The sequence below is a fragment of the Talpa occidentalis genome, unplaced genomic scaffold (genome assembly GCF_014898055.3).
Source record: "Talpa occidentalis isolate TD23 unplaced genomic scaffold, MPIMG_talOcc4v2.1 talOcc4.491, whole genome shotgun sequence".
In the NCBI taxonomy this organism is placed as follows: domain Eukaryota; kingdom Metazoa; phylum Chordata; class Mammalia; order Eulipotyphla; family Talpidae; genus Talpa; species Talpa occidentalis.
Window position 1 is genome coordinate 12501 of NW_023604852.1, and position 19148 is coordinate 31648.

At 37.2% G+C, this 19148-nt stretch overlaps 1 protein-coding gene across 1 annotated transcript in view; it reads right to left on the reverse strand.

Moving 5' to 3' along the window:
- Positions 1 to 10509, reverse strand: part of LOC119258476 (glycosyltransferase-like domain-containing protein 1) — a gene marked incomplete at its 5' end in the record, with an annotated part of 19399 nt that extends 8890 nt beyond the window's left edge. The window contains one exon of the mRNA XM_037526787.2: positions 10366 to 10509. Within this exon, the coding sequence (XP_037382684.1) occupies positions 10366 to 10509 (144 nt within the window). The remainder of the gene's footprint in view (positions 1 to 10365) is intronic.
- Between the last annotated feature and the right edge of the window lie 8639 nt (positions 10510 to 19148).

Genomic DNA, 19148 nt, shown 5'->3' on the forward strand with positions numbered 1-19148 from the left:
TCCCATTGTATCATCTAGCTGTGGCGGTTTCCATCTTACAAAGGTAACCATTTAGGAGAGGAGAGAAAGCTGGAAATGCTCACTAGTTAGAGCCAGCTAGTCACTCCCTGGAGTGCTACTTGCTGTCTGTCCTGCATTGCAGGAAGGATGAATCTGTGAAAGGCAGGCCTTCTGCCAGAGTCCCTTATGGGGTTCAGTATTACTTTGACCCTGCCATACACCAAATCATGACCATATACAACTATGGGAATACAGGACCTCAAAGGGTAACATTCTAAGGCAGTGCACATAAGCCACATTCTAAGTTCTCTCCTGATGTCAGTCCTAAGTCACATATATATTTCAGACTTTTAAAATAAGTGTCTGTTTAGAATAGCCTATTGGTCTATTAATGTCTTTTTTTTTTTTTTTAAAGATTTATTTATTTATTTATACAAGCACTGGGTACAGTCAGAAGCGCGGGAGGGTGAATTCACCAGAGGGAGAGAATTCACCAGAGCCAGAGCGGGGAGCAGAACAGGCAGACTTGATGAAGTACACTGCTGAGGGGAGCAGCGGGCGGCAGGAAAGGTCTGCGCGCCATGTGGGACCCTCGCCATGCAGGTGGCTGGGGATCGAACCAGCGCTGCAGAGGCTGCGGGCAGCTTCGCAACCCAGCGCTCAACCGCTGTGCCAATGGGGAGGCCCTATTAATGTCTTGAGCTTTTTCCATTCATATTAATTTATCTAATTCGTTATGTCTTTCAACAGTACACATTTCTCATAAACTTGGAGGACACTTTATGAAAATCAAAGAGCATTTGTCCTCATTAATGTTTTCCCAGTTATAACCTTTGAGAACAATTTCTTAAGAGATGTTTTGGGAGTTATATTCCAGAACATATTATCTTCATGGTCTTCCCTCTGGTGGGATGGATAAATCATCTTGAGAGTGGCACTGAATTTTCCAGTTTCAGTAGAAAAGATAAACATTTCACTTACAGAAGCTGCAGGAGTAGACTTCAAGCAGATCCGAAGTTTAGGCGTGCCAGGGAAGGCGTGTCTGGGGGTGGTCACGGGGAAAAGACTAACTCTCACAGGACATACTGAGGAATGGGAGTGAGTTACCAGTCACTTGTGTCTCCTGAGCCTCCACAGCATTTGGGGTGTGGGCAGTGGAAGGGTTAATAAATTTTTCCTGAGAATGCAAAGAGAGCCTCTTAAATATGGAATGAGAATCAACCTTTGTCAAGGGTATCACAGAGAGCTGAATCAAGGAAGCCTGCCTTTCCTACTGGGAGTGTTGCTAATTTCCACTCTGTGTGCTGTCTCTGTTTCAAAAACTGGAGGGTTCGCCCACCAATTGTCTTCTGGTCAGTTACATATACCACAGCCCCGGAAGGCAGCCAAGTGGCAACTGATCACAATATGATACGTGCTTTGCAAATGATAGGATGTATATGGCTGCTCTAAACAACTAGAAGGGTGGAAAGGGAGGCTTAGCATAAGAAGTATCACTGAAGTTGGGATTTTTCTGGGTGGAGGAATGGTATGCATGTGTTGTTGTGGGGAGTGGGAGAGGAATTTAAGGAAAAAATACTTAAGTCACAGAAGTGGATAAGTGCACAGGTGCATCCAGGAAATGGCAAAGAGAATCAGAATTCATGAGATGCTAGGTTAGGGTCTCTGAAGAACCTCATTTGCTACAAAGGAAATTTAATTCATCTTTCAGAAAGTCTACGAGACATGTTCATATTATTGTTATACTAAAGTGATTCTCTTCTTGGATGGTTTAGGCTTAGCAAGTAGGTGCATAAATTGAATATCAAAATGTCTAGAGGCAGCGAGACCAACCTGTTGCCTTCACAGGTTGCAAGGCCCCAGAAAATAAAGGCAAGAATTGGAAAGGTGGCAACAGAAACAAGTGTGAGGCATGAGGATTATTTCTATGGGATACAGTCTCTGATGTGAAACTAATGAGTCACTTAACTTACATGGCACAAGGAAAATAATTTACATTGCCATCACCACATGTGAAGATATTTCCCCATAATCTGGCCAGTCTTATGATATGCCTTTACTTTTTTTTTTTTTTTTTTCTTTACAATGTTTTTATTTTAAATATTCTCATTTTTTTACAAACATTTGTAATTTTGCCATTCTAAAACAAAAACAAACAAGAAACCTCTCCTAAAATACATTTAGATAATGAAAGATACTTAAGAAGGAACATATCCAACACTAGAAATTATAGTGGTACAACAATAAGTTGCAACTCCAATTGACAACAACAACAACAACAACAAAAAAAAAACCTAACTTTTCATTATCCTATTGGCAAATAAACTTATGCTGTTCCTTTTCTCTCACAATTGGCCTAATAGCAGTCAATGAAAAGAAAAATTCCTCAAAAACAAAAATATACTTCAGTTACATTTACAAGTGGTAATTTGTTAAGTAAAGAAGAATATAAATGAAAGATCAGAAATCTTACTATGAGAAACTGTAATAGTAAACATTTATTATTTTTTTGAATAATAATTTTATGTTTATATTCCCATACAATTGCAGAGCCCCCCCATTCTGACCCCAATCCCTCCCTCCCGCACGCCCCCCTAAAGTGTCTCTGGTTCATAGTTTTTTGTTGATTTTGATTTTCACTTCTTATAGTTATTCATTTTCCTGGTCCCTTATTTAAGTTTTCTAGATTCCTGCTATGAGTGAGACCATCCGTATTTTTCTTTTTCTTTCTGGCTAATTTCGCTGAGCATGATCCCTTCCAGCGCCATCCATGGTGCTGCAAATGCATGTGTTTATCTTTTTGAATCTGAGTAATATTCCATGTATATATGTACCACATTTCTTTTTTTTTTTTTTGTAATATTAAATTTTATTTTTATATCCCCCATACAATTGCAAACGCCCCATTCTGAACCCAATCCTCCCTCCCGCCCCCACCCCCCAAAAAGTTCTCTGGTTCATAGTTTTTTGTTGATTTTGATTTTCACTTTCTATATTCATTTCCTGGTCCCTTATTTAAGTTTTCTAGACTCCTGCTTGAGTGAGACCATCCGTATTTTCTTTTTCTTTTGGCTTATTTCGCTGAGCATGATCCTTCCAGTGCCATCCATGTTGCTGCAAATTGCATGTGTTTATCTTTTTGAATGCTGAGTAATATTCCATGGTATATATGTACCACATCTTCTGATCCAGTCTCTATTTTGGGCATTTGGGTTGTTTCCAAAGCTTAGCTATTGTAAACAGTGCTGCTATGTTGATATGCCTTTACTTTTATTCCTTTGGTCAAAGCAACTGCTCTCTCATGAATTTTTTGTATTTACATGTATTTGTTGTTACTGGCAAAATTAAAGTGTTTTGGGCCAACTTTAAAAAAATCACAGGAAAAGGAATAGGTTTAGGGAATGGTAGTGTCTGGAGAGAATGAGTTTATTTACTCTTACTAACACATTTATTTCATTTAATATATAGGTATCTTATAATTCAATATTGACCAATATATTAAGAGTTTTCTTTTTGCTACATTTCCCTTGCAGCAAGATTTTATACCTTTAATAAATGTAATATAAGTTTCTTGTGATCCTAACCTTCCTAGTATTTCTTCCTTAGTATATTTGCTTTATTGAAAATGAGACTGGAGCCGTAGGCTGAGCAGGGAGACAGGATGGAACATACATGTGATACAGCTATCCAATATTTGACTGCGGAGCTAAGGATCAAGACTATGCCAAGATCACAGGCCTAATGTATGTCATGCTAGATACTAACCAGAGCTTTCCACACACTGTTCTTAACCTCAAATTAAAGGTGAACTAGAAAGACTTCTGTGTGCCAAAACCATAGTTCAGGTTTTATTTTCCTTGCAACTTTTCTGGTTCTCTTAATACCTAATGCCAAAACCCCTTCCCCGACCATGTCTGCTGTAGGGAAAGAACAACCCTGATGTAAGGTTTTGGCTCTTCATAGAAAAGAATATTTTGTTTAGAATTATCACTTGTGGGAATCATTAAGTATACAAACACATTCCATTAATTTGATATCTTAAGCATTTGCTTTTTTTTTTTTTTAAACCATATCAAGGGCTAACAATGTGACCTTGTCATGAGAACTGGCCAAGACTAAAATATTTGCATTGAGGAGCTTCTAGGCTTTTCAGTTCATTTGTAACATGGAGCCTGATGGATGGTTTATGTAGCAGAATGACCTTTCAATTTTCTGAACTAAAAATAATTAAAATAATGGCAAGAGTGAACTTTTAAGGTTCACTACCATTAATGTCTTTTTTTGGTCCAAACTATAATAAAGACTCACTCCAAATAAAAACTCTGAAGGGAAGTTCTATAATAAAATTTGCAGAGTAGTTTAGAAAGCACAGTCCCCCCCCCCATTTAATTAATTGTGCGGAAATCCTCAATATCACTCATGGAAGTGGCTTATTATTATTATTGCCTATTGTTATTATTTCCTTTCCTATATCCTCCATTTTCTTCCACAGATATGCAAACTGAAGTTACCTAGAGAGCTATGGGAACCATCATAAACTGATAGTCTGCCTTTAGTTCTTATAAATTAGACTTTATTAGTCTTGGCACAATTGGTGTTTTAGGTTGGGCAATTATTTGCTGTAGGAGACTGTGTATTGTAGGCAGTTTAGCAGCATCCTGGGCCTCTACTGACTAGATGCCAATAGTACCCTCCCTCAATAGTTGTAGCAATCAACAATGACCCTGGACATTACCAAATAGCCTCTGGAGGTGGAGGGCAAGGCCCTCATGAGTGACAACCAAATGCCAAGATGCCAAGTCACCTGGAAGTGATAATTAACTTCATTCCCACAGACACCATCAGCACCTGATACCTGCTCTGCTTATGGGACAGTTGCTAGTTGCATCTTCACTCATCAGTTGGGATGTTTCCAGCAAGAAGACTATGGGCAATACACTAAAAATTGTTAAGGGTTATTTACTCCAGAATAATGGATTCACTCTGATTAAGGAGGACCTCTTGGTCAGCTATGGCTTACTCTCTGATGAGACTCAGGTCATGACCCATATTAAAAAGCTGTGGTGGTCAATGGTGCTGTCCACCAAGTATTTCTGCTCTCCCCCATTCTGCACTTAAAGCAGGACTACACTTTCTGGCCTCTACTTATCACTGTGCACTGCTGTGCAAAAAGTGCTGACCACCCACCGAGTTGAGTGGAGCTCTAGGCCACATTTGGTCTAGAGCACTCAATTGTTGAGGGGTGAATCTCCTGGCTTTCTCTTCACCTGGCATGGGAACTGACAGCATTTGAAATGCTGGTTGCTTGAGTCTCCCTATCAACTTGGGCCCCTCAGCCACCTGAATGAGTAATGAGTTGAATACGCCATTGCCTAGTTGCAAAGACATTGCACAAGTAAGAAATAAATCTTACATGCTTTAAGCCATCGAGAGTTAAAATCATCTGTTAGCTTAGCATAACACAACTTATTCTGACTGATGGAGGAGCTGAAAGATAATCAAATAACTGAAAAACAGATTTATTATAAATCAAGTTACATACATTAAAACTGAGAATATCATATAAAAGCACCTACAGTCTCCTTAAATCTCTGGGGTATGTCCAGCAAATTTCTCTATTTTCATCGACTAATTCTTTAGTATTTGGAAATCATATCATTGTTTATTTGTACATACCTTATAAGGTATGTAAACTGTATCATTTTATTATGCCAAATTCATTATTTCATCCATTCAAATAATGCTTATTGAATACTAAGTATATGTCAAATGTTATTTGGAATTCTTTCCCACTTCATACTGTTTTTGAAACCTTGTGATGAAAACATGGAAGAAAAAGAGGGAATATACTCTAACATCTAAGGGGGAGATATTTAGGGCATGGATTTCAGTTTTTCTTTAAACTTCCTATTTGCAAGATTATCAGAGAAAATGGAAATTATTTCATAGGAATGGCCAGGAATTTCCCACCATTAGCACCTCCTGCTTTCTCACCTACAAAACAGGTAGAAATGTTGTGGACATCCATGTGGAGTGGTGGCTGAGCACTGGCAGTGTTGGTAGACTGACAAGGCTTGAATTGGGGCATCATACCTGGATGATGGGTGATTTCAGGCAAATGGCTTAACCTCTGCCTTGCTTTTCTAAGCTATAAAATGGTAATCATAATTATGCCCAATTCGCAGGGCTGTGTGAAAGGTTAATAAGGCAATGCATAAATGCATAAAGGGCTTAGAACAATACCTGGTACATGCTAAATGCTCAGGAAACATTAATTTTAACATTTTTAAGAAGTGTCTTTCATAAGTGATGACTATGGTGTTCGATGGCAAGTTCCAAATGTCACAGAACATGTCTGCTTTGTCACTATTTTGTTTTTAATGTCTAGCTTGGTGCTTGGCACAGAGCAGATAGTTAAAAACATTATTGAACAAATACAGAAGTAAGTAGGGATGATGAGACCAATTCCCAGTTCTACCTTGTCACTGTTACTGCCCCCTGCACCCACTGTGAAATGGAGAATGTGGGACAGTCAATGTCCGAAATCTCTGTGTCTTTTGTAAAACTGAAGGATGATACAAATGTGTTAAAAATCTGAATCAATTATATCACACTTTTGAGAAAAAGGATTATAAGAACCTTATAACATAATTTGAGCATAATCAATCTACTGGAAAATAATCAACAGTATGGAGACTCTTCTACATATTTATTTATCATAGCATGTTCTATTTTGAAAAGGCACTTAATGATGATATTTTGTTTCCTCAAAAAGGGAAGTAAGTCTTATTGGCACTAATGTCATCACTCAGAGATATAACAGTTTCCTAGGAGCTCTGAGGAGAGGGATGGATAAAGAGTAGTGGTCCTCAAGTGATACATTCAACTTTTCTTGGCTAAATCTATGAAGGCTTTTATGTGAAGGACAAATGCATGACTTACAGGTACACTAATCAAAACCACTGATGTCTTAAATCTCAGAACTCTATAAAATGGGGCAATAATTCCTACTCCATTGGGATTATCATGAACGTCACATGGAATTACCTGGCAAAGCACCAGGGATGAAGCAAATTTTTCAATAAATAGCAGCAATTAAATAGCATGGGACCTTCCTTACAGATGTGTGTTGCAGTGATTCTTCTGGCTGGTATTATCCAGTATATAAGCTGCATGACATGGGCATTAGATATGCTAATGTAGCACCTAGAAAAGACAACAGGAAAAGAAATATATACCTTCTTATTACCCCTTTTTGTAGAGTGCTGGATGTTAGTTGGGGAAAAGAATAATGTTTAAACCTAGAGAAACAGCTGGGTTAGAAAACAAGAAAATGGAAAGGTAGGACAGCATAGTGGTTATAACTACTACCTAGCTGGCTGACCTTACATAATTTCTTTGTGTGTCAGTTTTTCATACCTAAGAAAAGTTGAGATAGGAAACTGAATGAGGCTGTTACGAAGCACGAAAGAATTAATATTTGTAATAGCTGAGAACAATGTCTCGGTATAGTCAGCGATGTGTAATTGATAAGAATGTGATAAGAATGGCCAGAGTTAACACAGAGTAGCCTGTTAGAAAACCTTGGGAATAAAGAAGGCCACTTGGGCATAGTGGCCTTCTGTCGCACAACTGGAAAGCTAGCAAGCTTATTTATGTTTTAACAACCTGGGCTTCCCCAACATGAGAGGGGAAGTGTAGCCACAATGAGAGTTGATGCACATTAGAAATGACAGCAATGGACCAGAGCTAAGACTGAAAGCAGCCCCAGTTGAGACTGGGAGTAACAGGAATGTGTACATAAATAATATGATGCCTCTTGCTAGAGGCTTCCACAGAAGTCCTTAATTATTTCAGTGTCCTCTTAATAATGTAAGTATCACCCCAAGGCAGAGTTACTTGAAGGGGGAGACTCAGTTTTGTTCACCATGGAATCCCCCTTCCACAAATGTTCAGTAAGTGCATGTTGAAGTGAAGATTAAATGAGTAATAAGATTGGAGTTGTAATTACTGAGCATTGGACCCCCTCCTGCAGCCACCTCAGTCCATGGCGCCTCACTATATTAAAAAGCTTCATGTTAATGTATGGGAGGGGCGATTATGGTCTCCCCATGTGAACATGGCCCTTGAGTAGAATACTGTAAGTCTTCTTTGTAGTGGTGGCCTAAAGCAACCCAAACTAAAACTGACTAAGAAGCCTTCTGCTTAGGGGTTTCCTCCAGTCTCTTTTCTCAGTTCATCCACAAACACTTCCAAGCTGGCACAAACAATACTAAGCTCACCAGCTTTGCAAATGAACTTTCTTACTCTCTAGGCATTCATCTACCAAATTCTCCCCTGCGTTTTCCTCTCTCTTATCCAGTCCTCTCACTAATTTCACTAATCTCTCAGCCACCACCTCCATATCACTGCAAGATAAACCTTCCTAAGGTATTTTTTCTTGACCTGTTCAAGATCTAGGCTCTTTATTGCTTACTTCTACCGAAGATGCTTTGGTTATCAAGACCCTTCATCCGTTGATCCTTCTCAAGCTGTGTAAGGTGCATTTAATTATTTATTAAGGTTTACATGCAGAATCTCCTGTTCTATTTATATTAGCAACCCCACTGAAGTTGTTCTCTCATTTAAATACAATCTCTAAAATGTTTGCTTCTATATGCTTTGCCGATGTTTCCCTTTTGGAATATCCTAATCCTTTGGCTGTTCAAGTATTAGCTCTTTAATTAACATTCTACTCTAAGCCACATGTGTCAGTGTTAATATACAATTATATTATCTCATGATTCACTCTCTCCTGCACTTATGCACAAGTGTTCCTTCCCAAGAAAACTATAAATTATATGAGGGCAGGGAGTTTATATTATTTTTTACTACCCCTTTGATGCAACAAATAGTCACTGAGTCCTTGTATTATACCTGGCAGGGTACTAGGCTCTGTAGGACAGTGATGAACCATAGTTCTTGTTCATAATATGTGTGCATGAGTGTGTGTGCAAGTGATATTAAAAATTACATATAATTATTTAATTAGAAACTCAGGTACGCACCATGAGGTAAAAGCATGGGGTGTCTTAAGATCATGACAAAGCTACATATTGAGAAAAAAAAAGCCTCTGAGTTAAGATAAAGTACAAACAAACAGGCAAATGTCCAGGGTCCTAAAGAAAGCTGGCTCCTCAGAGGAATTGAAAAAAAAGGTTGATATTTGTGAACACAGAGGACAGGAGGTGAGTCCCATCAGATGAGGCTCCTGAAGTACATGCTGAGTATAGTTCCCAGCATCGTACCAGAATCAAGATGTTCCTAGCAAGTGAGGCTAAACTCGAAATGGTCCTTGAGAGTCATAACGCATGATGGCTGAGGTCATTTCTAAAATTTTGTTGTCTGTATAATTGGAATTTTCTTTTTTTAAAAAAAGATTTATTTTTACTTGTTTATGTACATAAGAACTGGGGTGTAGGCCAGAGATGCAGGGAGTGAGAGGGTTTAGAGACAGAGTGGGGAGCAGAACAGGCAGATCTACTGAAATACACTGCTGAGGGGAGCAGTGGGCGAGACAGGAGAGGTCTGCTGCACCATGTGGGTAGCTCCCTGGCCAGGGCTCGAACTTCTGCTGCAGTGGCTGGCTATAGCTTGATAGTGCTGAGACTCAACCCCTTGTACCACCAGAGAGGCCCCCTATTTGGAATTTCCAAGAAAAAAAATCCTGACCGCCCAAAGTTTAAACAACTTATGTGCTATGAAAGGAGTCAGGATGCTCAGGTTACTGATCTAAACATGCCCCATGAGGACGCAAAGTAAAAGAAATGACTCTGAAAATGTTCCACGTGATGTTAAGTATGAGAAGACCAGCTTCAGATTTTTGTTTGTTTTCTCAAGTTTAATAAAAAAGGCATGGGTAAATGACACTATGATATAGATTGTGGTCTATTTCTCATTATAAGTTTGATGCCAAAATACTTTACACAGGCCACCTAACAGATGGTAATGTATTTCAGCCATTACCAATGTGAGAAGGATTCAAACCAGTGACCCCAGAGGTGAGAGGTTGTCTATCCAATTACAAATCTCCACTTTCCTTAAGTGTTAAAGATGCCTAGAGCAATATATTTTATTTACATCAAGATGCATTGTATAAAGTATATTTGATAAAAGAGATGACTTCACGTTCTCAACTTAAATCAAAGAATGCTTACTTAAGTATTTTTTTTTTAATTGAATCACACTTTAATGCCATCGTATAATCTTTTGGTTAACAGTGCTCATCTTGATGATTCTAACAAAGAGAGACATGGAAATTAATACTTAAGTTGTAGAGCTTATGTCATCTATAAAAATACACATTAGAAAACTCAAAAGTGTTACCTGGGACATCTGTGAAGGTTTCTCCAAGGACAGATACATGGAAATTGAGTCCTAAGTCCTTCAGATGCATTAATACCTTAAAAAAACTCTCTGGATCTTTATCGTGTTCCCTGGAAATAAATATAAAATTATAATTTGTGACACCTTAGGGTATGTGTTAGGAAAAGCGTTTTTACTTCTCACAGCATCAATTCCTTTCTTGGTCTATCGTTAGTGTGAGGAGGCTCCGGAGTCCAAGTAGACATCTTCCCCTATAGTCTTACATTGTAGCATCAGCACCATGTGATTTCAGGAATAGAACTTCTCTCCTAGTGAAGTCTTAAGGCTCTGCAGTCTTTTATTAAAAGAGAAATCTATCATATTTTTCACATTTTTTGGTTAGACTGTAGAAAGTCTCGCATATTTTCCTTTCTCCTCACGTGGTTAATTTTCCACTTAACTCACGTTTTTAACAAAAGAAAACACTAGCCTTCAAAGGATGATTCTCTACTGATCATGAGAATGTACCAAAGATGCTTTTCATTTCCATGAGTTTGAATACCTTCCGCTCACATTTACCAGGGCTCTTTGAGCACACAAGGAACACACAATTTAGGGAGTGAGATTACAGACTCTCTCACTAATCTCTCATTTTAAATAATTGAATGGAGAATTATAAATACATCAAAAGGGGGTAGGCCTGAGTCTAAGTCTGCTGAGTATTAACGTAGGGGTGGAGGTTAGTCAACATATAAAAGAATAGTAATAAAGATAATTCTTTCATTTAGTAGAGGCTTTGAAAAAACACAGATTATTTTTGTTTGTTTAGCTTGTCAGTCTTTTCTGTAATGACAGAATGAGAGGCTAAAGGACAGTAAAATAAAAAAAAAAAAAACCAATTCAAGAAACCACATTAAAATGGAATGAGTTATTTTTTACATTCTAAGGTGTGAACATTTCAGTATTTTTTGCATTTAATTACACTGTTTTAAATTATCTTATTTCAGACAGATGTGGGCCAGATGTCTTCAAAATATTTGTCTTTTTATTTATAATTCAGAATTTTAACTTATTTTTATATTACAGAGAAATAGTTATATATCAGCAATTGAATTTCTCATTTACTAACTAATTATGTAAAATAAATCTGTAAATTGATCAAACTGCTATATGAAATATGAAAATTACATCATTCAGGAAATCTCATGAAAAATGACATCTGCAACCCTAAATGTGTTAATTCACAATTCAGTCAATATTTTCAGTATCAAGAATTAAAACAAATGCATCTTCTGATTCACATTTTCAAACAGCATTTATAATCTTATGGAATTATAAGATCTTATAGAATTAGAGTTGTATAACAATTTTAAGCTTGATCTCTCTCAGTTTCATTTACTTCAAATAATAAAGAAGGCAATGGGAAAATGCTCATCGCTTTTTAAGATGATGCACATTACATGCATGTACCATTGGGAAGATCTGGATAGTACTCATATACAGTTCCGCTGTGGGCAGGAACAAAGACTCAACACAGTTTGAAAGTAAAGAATACGCCATATGCTATCTTTAACCATATCAATCAAAGAGCTGCCACCTAATCTGTAATATGTTCTTTTAGTGTGATTCTCTTGGAAATACTTAGATGAAAAGAATGGAAACAATATAATATATCTTAAAGAGGGAGTAACACTTTAGGGAAATCTAGCCACTGAGTTCTCTAAATTTTTCATTTTGTGTTCCAAAAATTTTAGCTGTGGATCTTTAAAAGAATATCTATTGTAAATAATTTCTGCTGGGGTTTTTTGTTTATTTTGTATTAAACTAAAAGTACACATGGATTGGGGTTGGAAGGCGGTTAAATCGGGTAGAAGCTGCAGTTCTTAAAATATTTCAGTGTGAGTATTTTCAAAACAGCAAGCTTTATGAATCTATATTTTCAGTGTTTCTATATAAGATAAATGCATTGCAATCCTACTGTATTCTTTAGGTATTTTTTATAGTTGGACAAAAGCTTTCATATTCAATAGTCACTTTGCATAGAACACAAAAGAGATTTGTATGAATCCCCTCTCTTTTTGTTTAAACTATAATATATGGATGAATGTAAGGTGAGATTTTTTTCTTCCTCCAAATTATGCTTCAAAATAAGAGGCATTTTATACCAGAGTCCTTATAAATGATCTTATAATATCAGAACTTTCTTAATTACTTTATTTTGAACAAAATACAGTTTAGGGAAGTTGTATTAACCTGAAACATTTTGGATGGCTTTAGCAGTCATTCACTTGATGGCACTATCAAAAATGGAAGCAAATGAATTTAATACCAAGTTAGTGACTATTTTAAGAGGCTGCAATTTGAAATGCTGGATGTTGTTGAAAACAAGTATCTTAAAGATGACTAAAAAAGAGTAAGTGGCTAATGGAGACGGTAGAAGTAGGTTTCTAGAGTTGGTAAAAGATTTCCAATGATGGCATCATGCATTGTTTCACAAGTCTTGCATTGCAAAGCATTTGGAGTGAATTTCAGGTGAAAGGTGGTGGAAATATCCCAACTGCTTGAAAAGGTGGTATCTTTCTGATGTCAAGGATGCATGGGAGGGGGATTTGGGCTAAAACTGCTTCATGAAATAGGGGTGGGAAATAGAGTAACACTTTTAAAAATATTCTATGTGCTTTGAAGTATTATTTATCTAAATTTAATAGATTACTTATTACAAGTAGACATTGGACTATGTCATGTGTCCCTCAAAGCACACATAGTCAATCTTGCCAAATTTTTTTCTTGGTTTTCTCTTTAGAAAAATGAGAAATTGCCTAACATGTAGCCAATCATTAAAGATGTGCACAAATATTTAGTCACAGCCATATATTAAGGAATAGGTGATACTTGGCGGCAGAGCTTAATATATTTTTGTCAAGCAAGAAAGTCAGTCTAGCTATCCAATGGGTCATCCATGGGTCATATCCCAGCACCCATGATATTAATGAATACATTTAGCAGAACATATGAATCTGTCTTAATATCCTTTCTAAGAAATCTAATGTGAAGCTCGCGTACTTATGACTTTAGCACAAAGCATTAACTATAGGCTGGGGGATTTATAATTGAGTGCCCCTTTCTGCCAACACTATCAAAATTAAACTCACACTTAATAATATATTCAATTCTCTACAATCACACTTGTAGAATTATGGGATTCTAAACACTCTTCTCCTCTCATCCATTGCTGGTACAGATGTAAATTGAAATAATATTTTAAAGGGCAATTTGGTAATGTACATAATAAACCTTAAAATGTACATAATTTGGTCCCAGTAATTCCAATTTAGTAAAGTTACCTTATAAAATAATTAAAAAGGTGCACAGAAATTCAGCTAGAGTACGTTCATAATAGCATTGTTGATAATGGCAACCATTTGTAAACAACCTAATGGGATAATAAGGAAATATATTTGACACATACACATGATCAAATATCCAGCCATTAAAAATAATGTGGATGTGTATTTCGTAAATGGAGAAATATCCAAGAAAAACCGTTATGTAAAAGGGAGGTGCCAGAGTAATATGTATTATATGATCTGTTTTTGTAAAACAAAGACGTATGTGCCTAGGAAAAAGTTTGGGATGAACTCTATTAAATATTAACAGGGTTCTTCTGTAGGGAGTACATTATAAATCTTTTTTCACCATTTTCCATGGTCTTTTTATTAATTTTTTGATATAAATCATTTTAATGATCTTAAGGAATCACTCCTCCAATATCCTGATTAAATTTGTATTTATGGGGATTTAGCTTAACTGTAACAACTTTAGTATTTACAGCAGCCTAATTTCTCATTTCCTGTAACCCTCTACGTTTGACAGCTGCCCACCAAGTAAATTTGATTCATCGCAAAAGATCTAGAAGATGAGTCAGAGTCTAAGCATCTCCACAATTCCCATACTTCTGAGTAGGTAAGAAACAGTCTGGCTGAGAACCTACTCCTCTGAAGACCGACTGTGGCAGAAGAGACCAGCACAGAAATATTTCAGGCTTACTAGAAGCAGCAGACATAGCAAGAACAGCTTTTATTCCCAAATATTATTCAGAACATTTGAAAAGCATAAACTGTTTCCATGTGTTTTTTCTTCCTATATCTGTTCTCTCTCTGTTGCCTTTCCCATTTAGTTTTTTAGAGCTAAATTTCTTCTTATTCCTCACTTAACATTCATCCAGTAAATATTTATTGAGGATTGCTAAGCACTCCATACTTGTCACTTATACGAAACTGCTACCCTTTCTCATTTCCCTACATAACTTTACACTTATTGAATGCAATCTCTTTGATCTAGTTCCTTGTCTCATCTGGGCAGAAGCCTGGCTCTTCACTGATGCTACAGCTTTCCCAGTAGTGCGTCACTCATTGACAGCCCCACAGGGGAAAAATAAACGATGTCTGTGTTGTTCCCTACTAATACCAAATACGCGGTGTCTAACCAAGTTGTGGTAGACACCACTTGTCACAAGTGGTCTTATTTCCCTGTAGGCAGAGAAAAAAAGACTCTTTCTTCTTCCCGTTATAGTAAGGGAGAGACCACGGGACTAGTTCTAGCCAATGGATTGCAAGCAGTTGATGTATGTCACTTCCAGGCAGAATCAACTAAAAGAAGTTCTGGATAGCACTATTTCTGCTGCAGGGAGTCTTTTGAGGTCTTGTGTTAAGTTTGTTCGGTTGAAAGAATGAAGCAATTGCCATATGGAGGAGAGGTGCCCTATAAAGCTACTTACACATGTAGCAGACTTCGAGGTGAATGGGAGAAGTAAATTTCTGCTGTGTTAAGCAACAGAGATTTGGATAAGGCAGGGGGTTTGGGAGAGGGGTGGTCTTTATTATTGCAGCATAATGTGGCCAGTGCTGATGAAGGCATTATCTGTGGCAGAAAATTAACTTCTCTAAAAATATTTGTTGAATAAATGAAGGTGTGGGGAAAAATGAATTACATTTATAGTGTTCCTGCTATGTTCAGGATCCCATGCCGGGCACCTGATCATAATCTCACTTAAGCCTCTCAATCTTGTGGTCATACAAGCATAATTATCCCCTCACCTAAGATCACACACAGGAGATTGAGTCTGCATTTGAAATCATGTCTCATCACTCCAATCTTATATTCTGTCATCTATATAGTCTACGACTCTTAAAAATTTCCTTCTTTGTACAGATAAGAAGAAGAAAAAGAATTGGCACCTTTAGTCTGTGGTTTCATTTCCAGACCGTCGAGCTATGGACATTCTTTAGATTCTTGTTACTTGATGTTAAAAATCCACTGGCTAAGAGATAGCAATAAGATACCTCCAACACCCCACCCTTGTTTCAAGTTTCACCTGAGGCCCTGCTCATTTCATCTTTACTTCCTCATTATGAAGTAACACTTATTCCAAATTCAAGGATGTGTTCCTTATTCAAAAACATAAAACTTCTATTTGCATCTGTGTTAATTACGATCATTTACCTTTCTACTATCTGTTCTAGGGCCATAAATTCTTTGCTTCTTTCTACAGGCCTGACATATCAATGATCAGTTCTAGTTTCCCTCCACATGTGCTACTCCTACTTCTTAAATGGTGGTCTGAATAGAATTTAGCCAGTACTCTTAGCCATCCTCTTCTCAATTCCTCTCTCCCTTCCTCCTATTTCCTGCCCTCGCCCTTATTCTACCAATGCCTCTCTCTAGGTCTACTAGCCCTCCTCACCATCATGTACTTACAGTTGACTAAGAGTAAGATGGTCCATCGTGACTTTCTCTAAACATTACTCAGACTGCATTCTGCCTTTTAGTTTTATTTTTAGGGGGAAAATTGAAGATACAGTTCAGAGAGAGGTTGTTCTGCCACTGCCTAGCGGTGTGACTAGAGACAGCTGCGTCACATAGCCCCACAAGGTGTCAGTTTCTTCATCCTTAAAATGGGGTGGTAATACTACTTAAATTTAAATAAATTTGTTATTAGGAATGAAAGAAATGCCTGGTACACAGTAAACTCTCATTCTCTTCATATTTGGTATTTGTGGCATTTTAAACTTTTATAACTTTAAACCAATTTATTTATTCTCCTTTCTACCACCAACACATTCAAGATGCTGAGATATTTTGTGTTCATTGCCTTAGGAAAAGCATGGATCAGGGACAAAGCTTCTCCAAAAAAAAAAAGAGGGCTATCATCTTGGTTGAATACAGACATAGAAACAGTGAGGACTTCAGAGACCATAGTGTTCACCCTCCCACCCTGTGTCATTGTTCCACCCCTAGACCAGAAACTAGAAAGACTGATGGATGAGAATTGAAGGGAATGGACATGTGAGTTTCCAGAAGTCAGGCACTATGTTTCCTGGGTTAGAGGCCTGGGTTAGAGGCCAGGAAAGGAGCAGGACTCCAGAGAATGAATGAGTGTCTGAGTGAGTGTGTGTATCCCCAACAGACAGTACAGGGGACGTTTGTGAGAGATTCTTGAGCTGTGGCAGCACAACAGTGGAACCATAGTTTTTGTATCATGGAAAAAAATCATAGCAGCTGGCAGACAGATAGAAGCTAAGGGATCTCTTAGCAGTAGCCTGTAAGGAATGGGGACCAGGAAAATGGAAGACAGAATCTTGAACTGCCTGAGCTTTCTATCATCATATTGAAATGGGCCATTGCACAGAAATTAAGTTCCAGAAAAATAAAATTCTAATTTATGCATATCAGGGTTTCATGCCATCTGCACATTCATATTCACATCTCTCCTTTTATTAAGAGAGAAGGAGATGTCTGTCTTTCAAAATTGAGTCTATTAGAGCTCTAGATGTTCTACCTTGCCTCTTTTGGGGAGATCTGTGCTTTCATATTCAGTTTCCTTTCTAAAGTTTGCAATCCTAGTTCTACTCCACAATTTCTCCATTAATGTCTTTGACACTTTTAAGTTATCTCTTTTACCTGACAACATTTATTAACAACAATAGTTCTAATAATGTACTCATTCTAGGTGACTTTTCACAGATCCTTTCATCTTAAAAAATTAGCTGTATCTCTTTTCTTATCCTCCATGATGTCCCTACAACTTTGCTCCCTTTCCTTCCATTCTCTTGGATGAAAGCCCTCTCTATCAACCCCAATTCCTGCCACTGCCCCCAGTTGTTCTCCTGATTCTTAGGTTTTCTACTTTTAACACTACCAACCAGCCTCTTTAGAAAAGACCCTTGCTTGGTTTCCATATAATGTAGTTAGACTACAACCTAATGACCTTCTCCCCAATTAAATCTTCCCCATCCAGAAGGCCACCCAGTGAAAACCATACTCAAAAAATCATTTTTCCCACTAGGTCTCACAACATGATTTCCATTTAAATCTCCTCACTGCTAAAAGCTTAGACCCCCCAGGTTGTTTTTCTTCAACAATGATTTCCACTCTTTCTGGATATTGTACACAGTAATTTCATTCAGCTGTCTAGGTTGCCAATGAGCTCTCTTTCTTTGCAACTCTGGCCAGGAAGCCCATAGACACCATGCCTCAAAAAACTGGTGTCTTAATTTAGATGAATTGGGTCTTCCCCACCCTTGGGATGTTACTTAAGAGGCAGCCATTCCACACATGTTTAAATCATCAAAATTATTTCCTCTCAGACCTGGGAGTTCCAATGGAACTAAACTCTTTCTGTCCCCAATTTATTAAGTCTCTCTCTGTTTCATTTAATAAAGTTTCTTCCTGTTGAATGTTGTGAACAGGGCTGTAAGTTAAAACTGAGTAATCGCTTAGCCTTTCTTTCGGGTTATGTAACATTTCCTTCCGAGAGATATATAGCAAATACATTCAAAACTGTTTGTAAGTTATCCTGAGAGCTACCTCTGAAATACACCTCCTATATTTAGAAACTTCTCCCAGGATTTGTTCTAGGAAACTCTGATGAGCCTAAGGTAGGAAGATGTAAGATTCTTGTTTCCTGCTTTACCCGGGCTGCCAGGAAGCTTACAGTCAGGTGTTAAGAATGCTCCAGCTTAGCAACTATCAGTTGGAAATAACAGTATGAAAAATATTAACAGAAATAAAAAAAATCAGTGGATGGGCTCAATAATCTTGAGATCAAAATAATTTACTTAATGTGAGCAACAGAGAGAAAATAGACCAAAAAATTAAAAATTAAGAAAAGAACTGACTCTCAGGACTTATGGGACAAGATCAGAATTCCAGAAAAAGAATCTATTATTTCTTAAAACTGCATGTGAATTCACAATGATTTCAATACAAATTTCAATTGTAAAAGATATGTGCCCATTGTAAAAAAATACACATAATCCATAAATATATGAAGCAATAGAAACTCCTGTTCTTTTTAACTCCTAATTCTACTCTTCAGATGTAGTCACAACTAACAACTGTTGCTGCAATTCCGGAGCTACTTCTATGTATATACAAACATGTATTTGTGTGAGTATATTTTAACAAATGCATTCCTTATTTTATAAATATAGGATCAATTTTAGTCATTCTGTACTTTTCGTATCCACTAGCTACCTAGAAGACATCTACCAAACCAGAGCATATAGGTATTTCCTTTAAAATGGTTAGATAATATCTCATATTTTAAAGGTAATTTGTATTACTAATGGACATTTGTTTTCAACGTTTGGAAGTTTCAAACAATGTAAAAAGCAACAGTGAGTTCTCTTTATAACATTCAAATTATTCTTTTGTAAATTTACTAATACACTCTCCCTTTTCCTCCTATGTTGCAAATGTACTGCCATTCTAAATCTCCAGGCAATGACCTTTGTCCTTTCTCC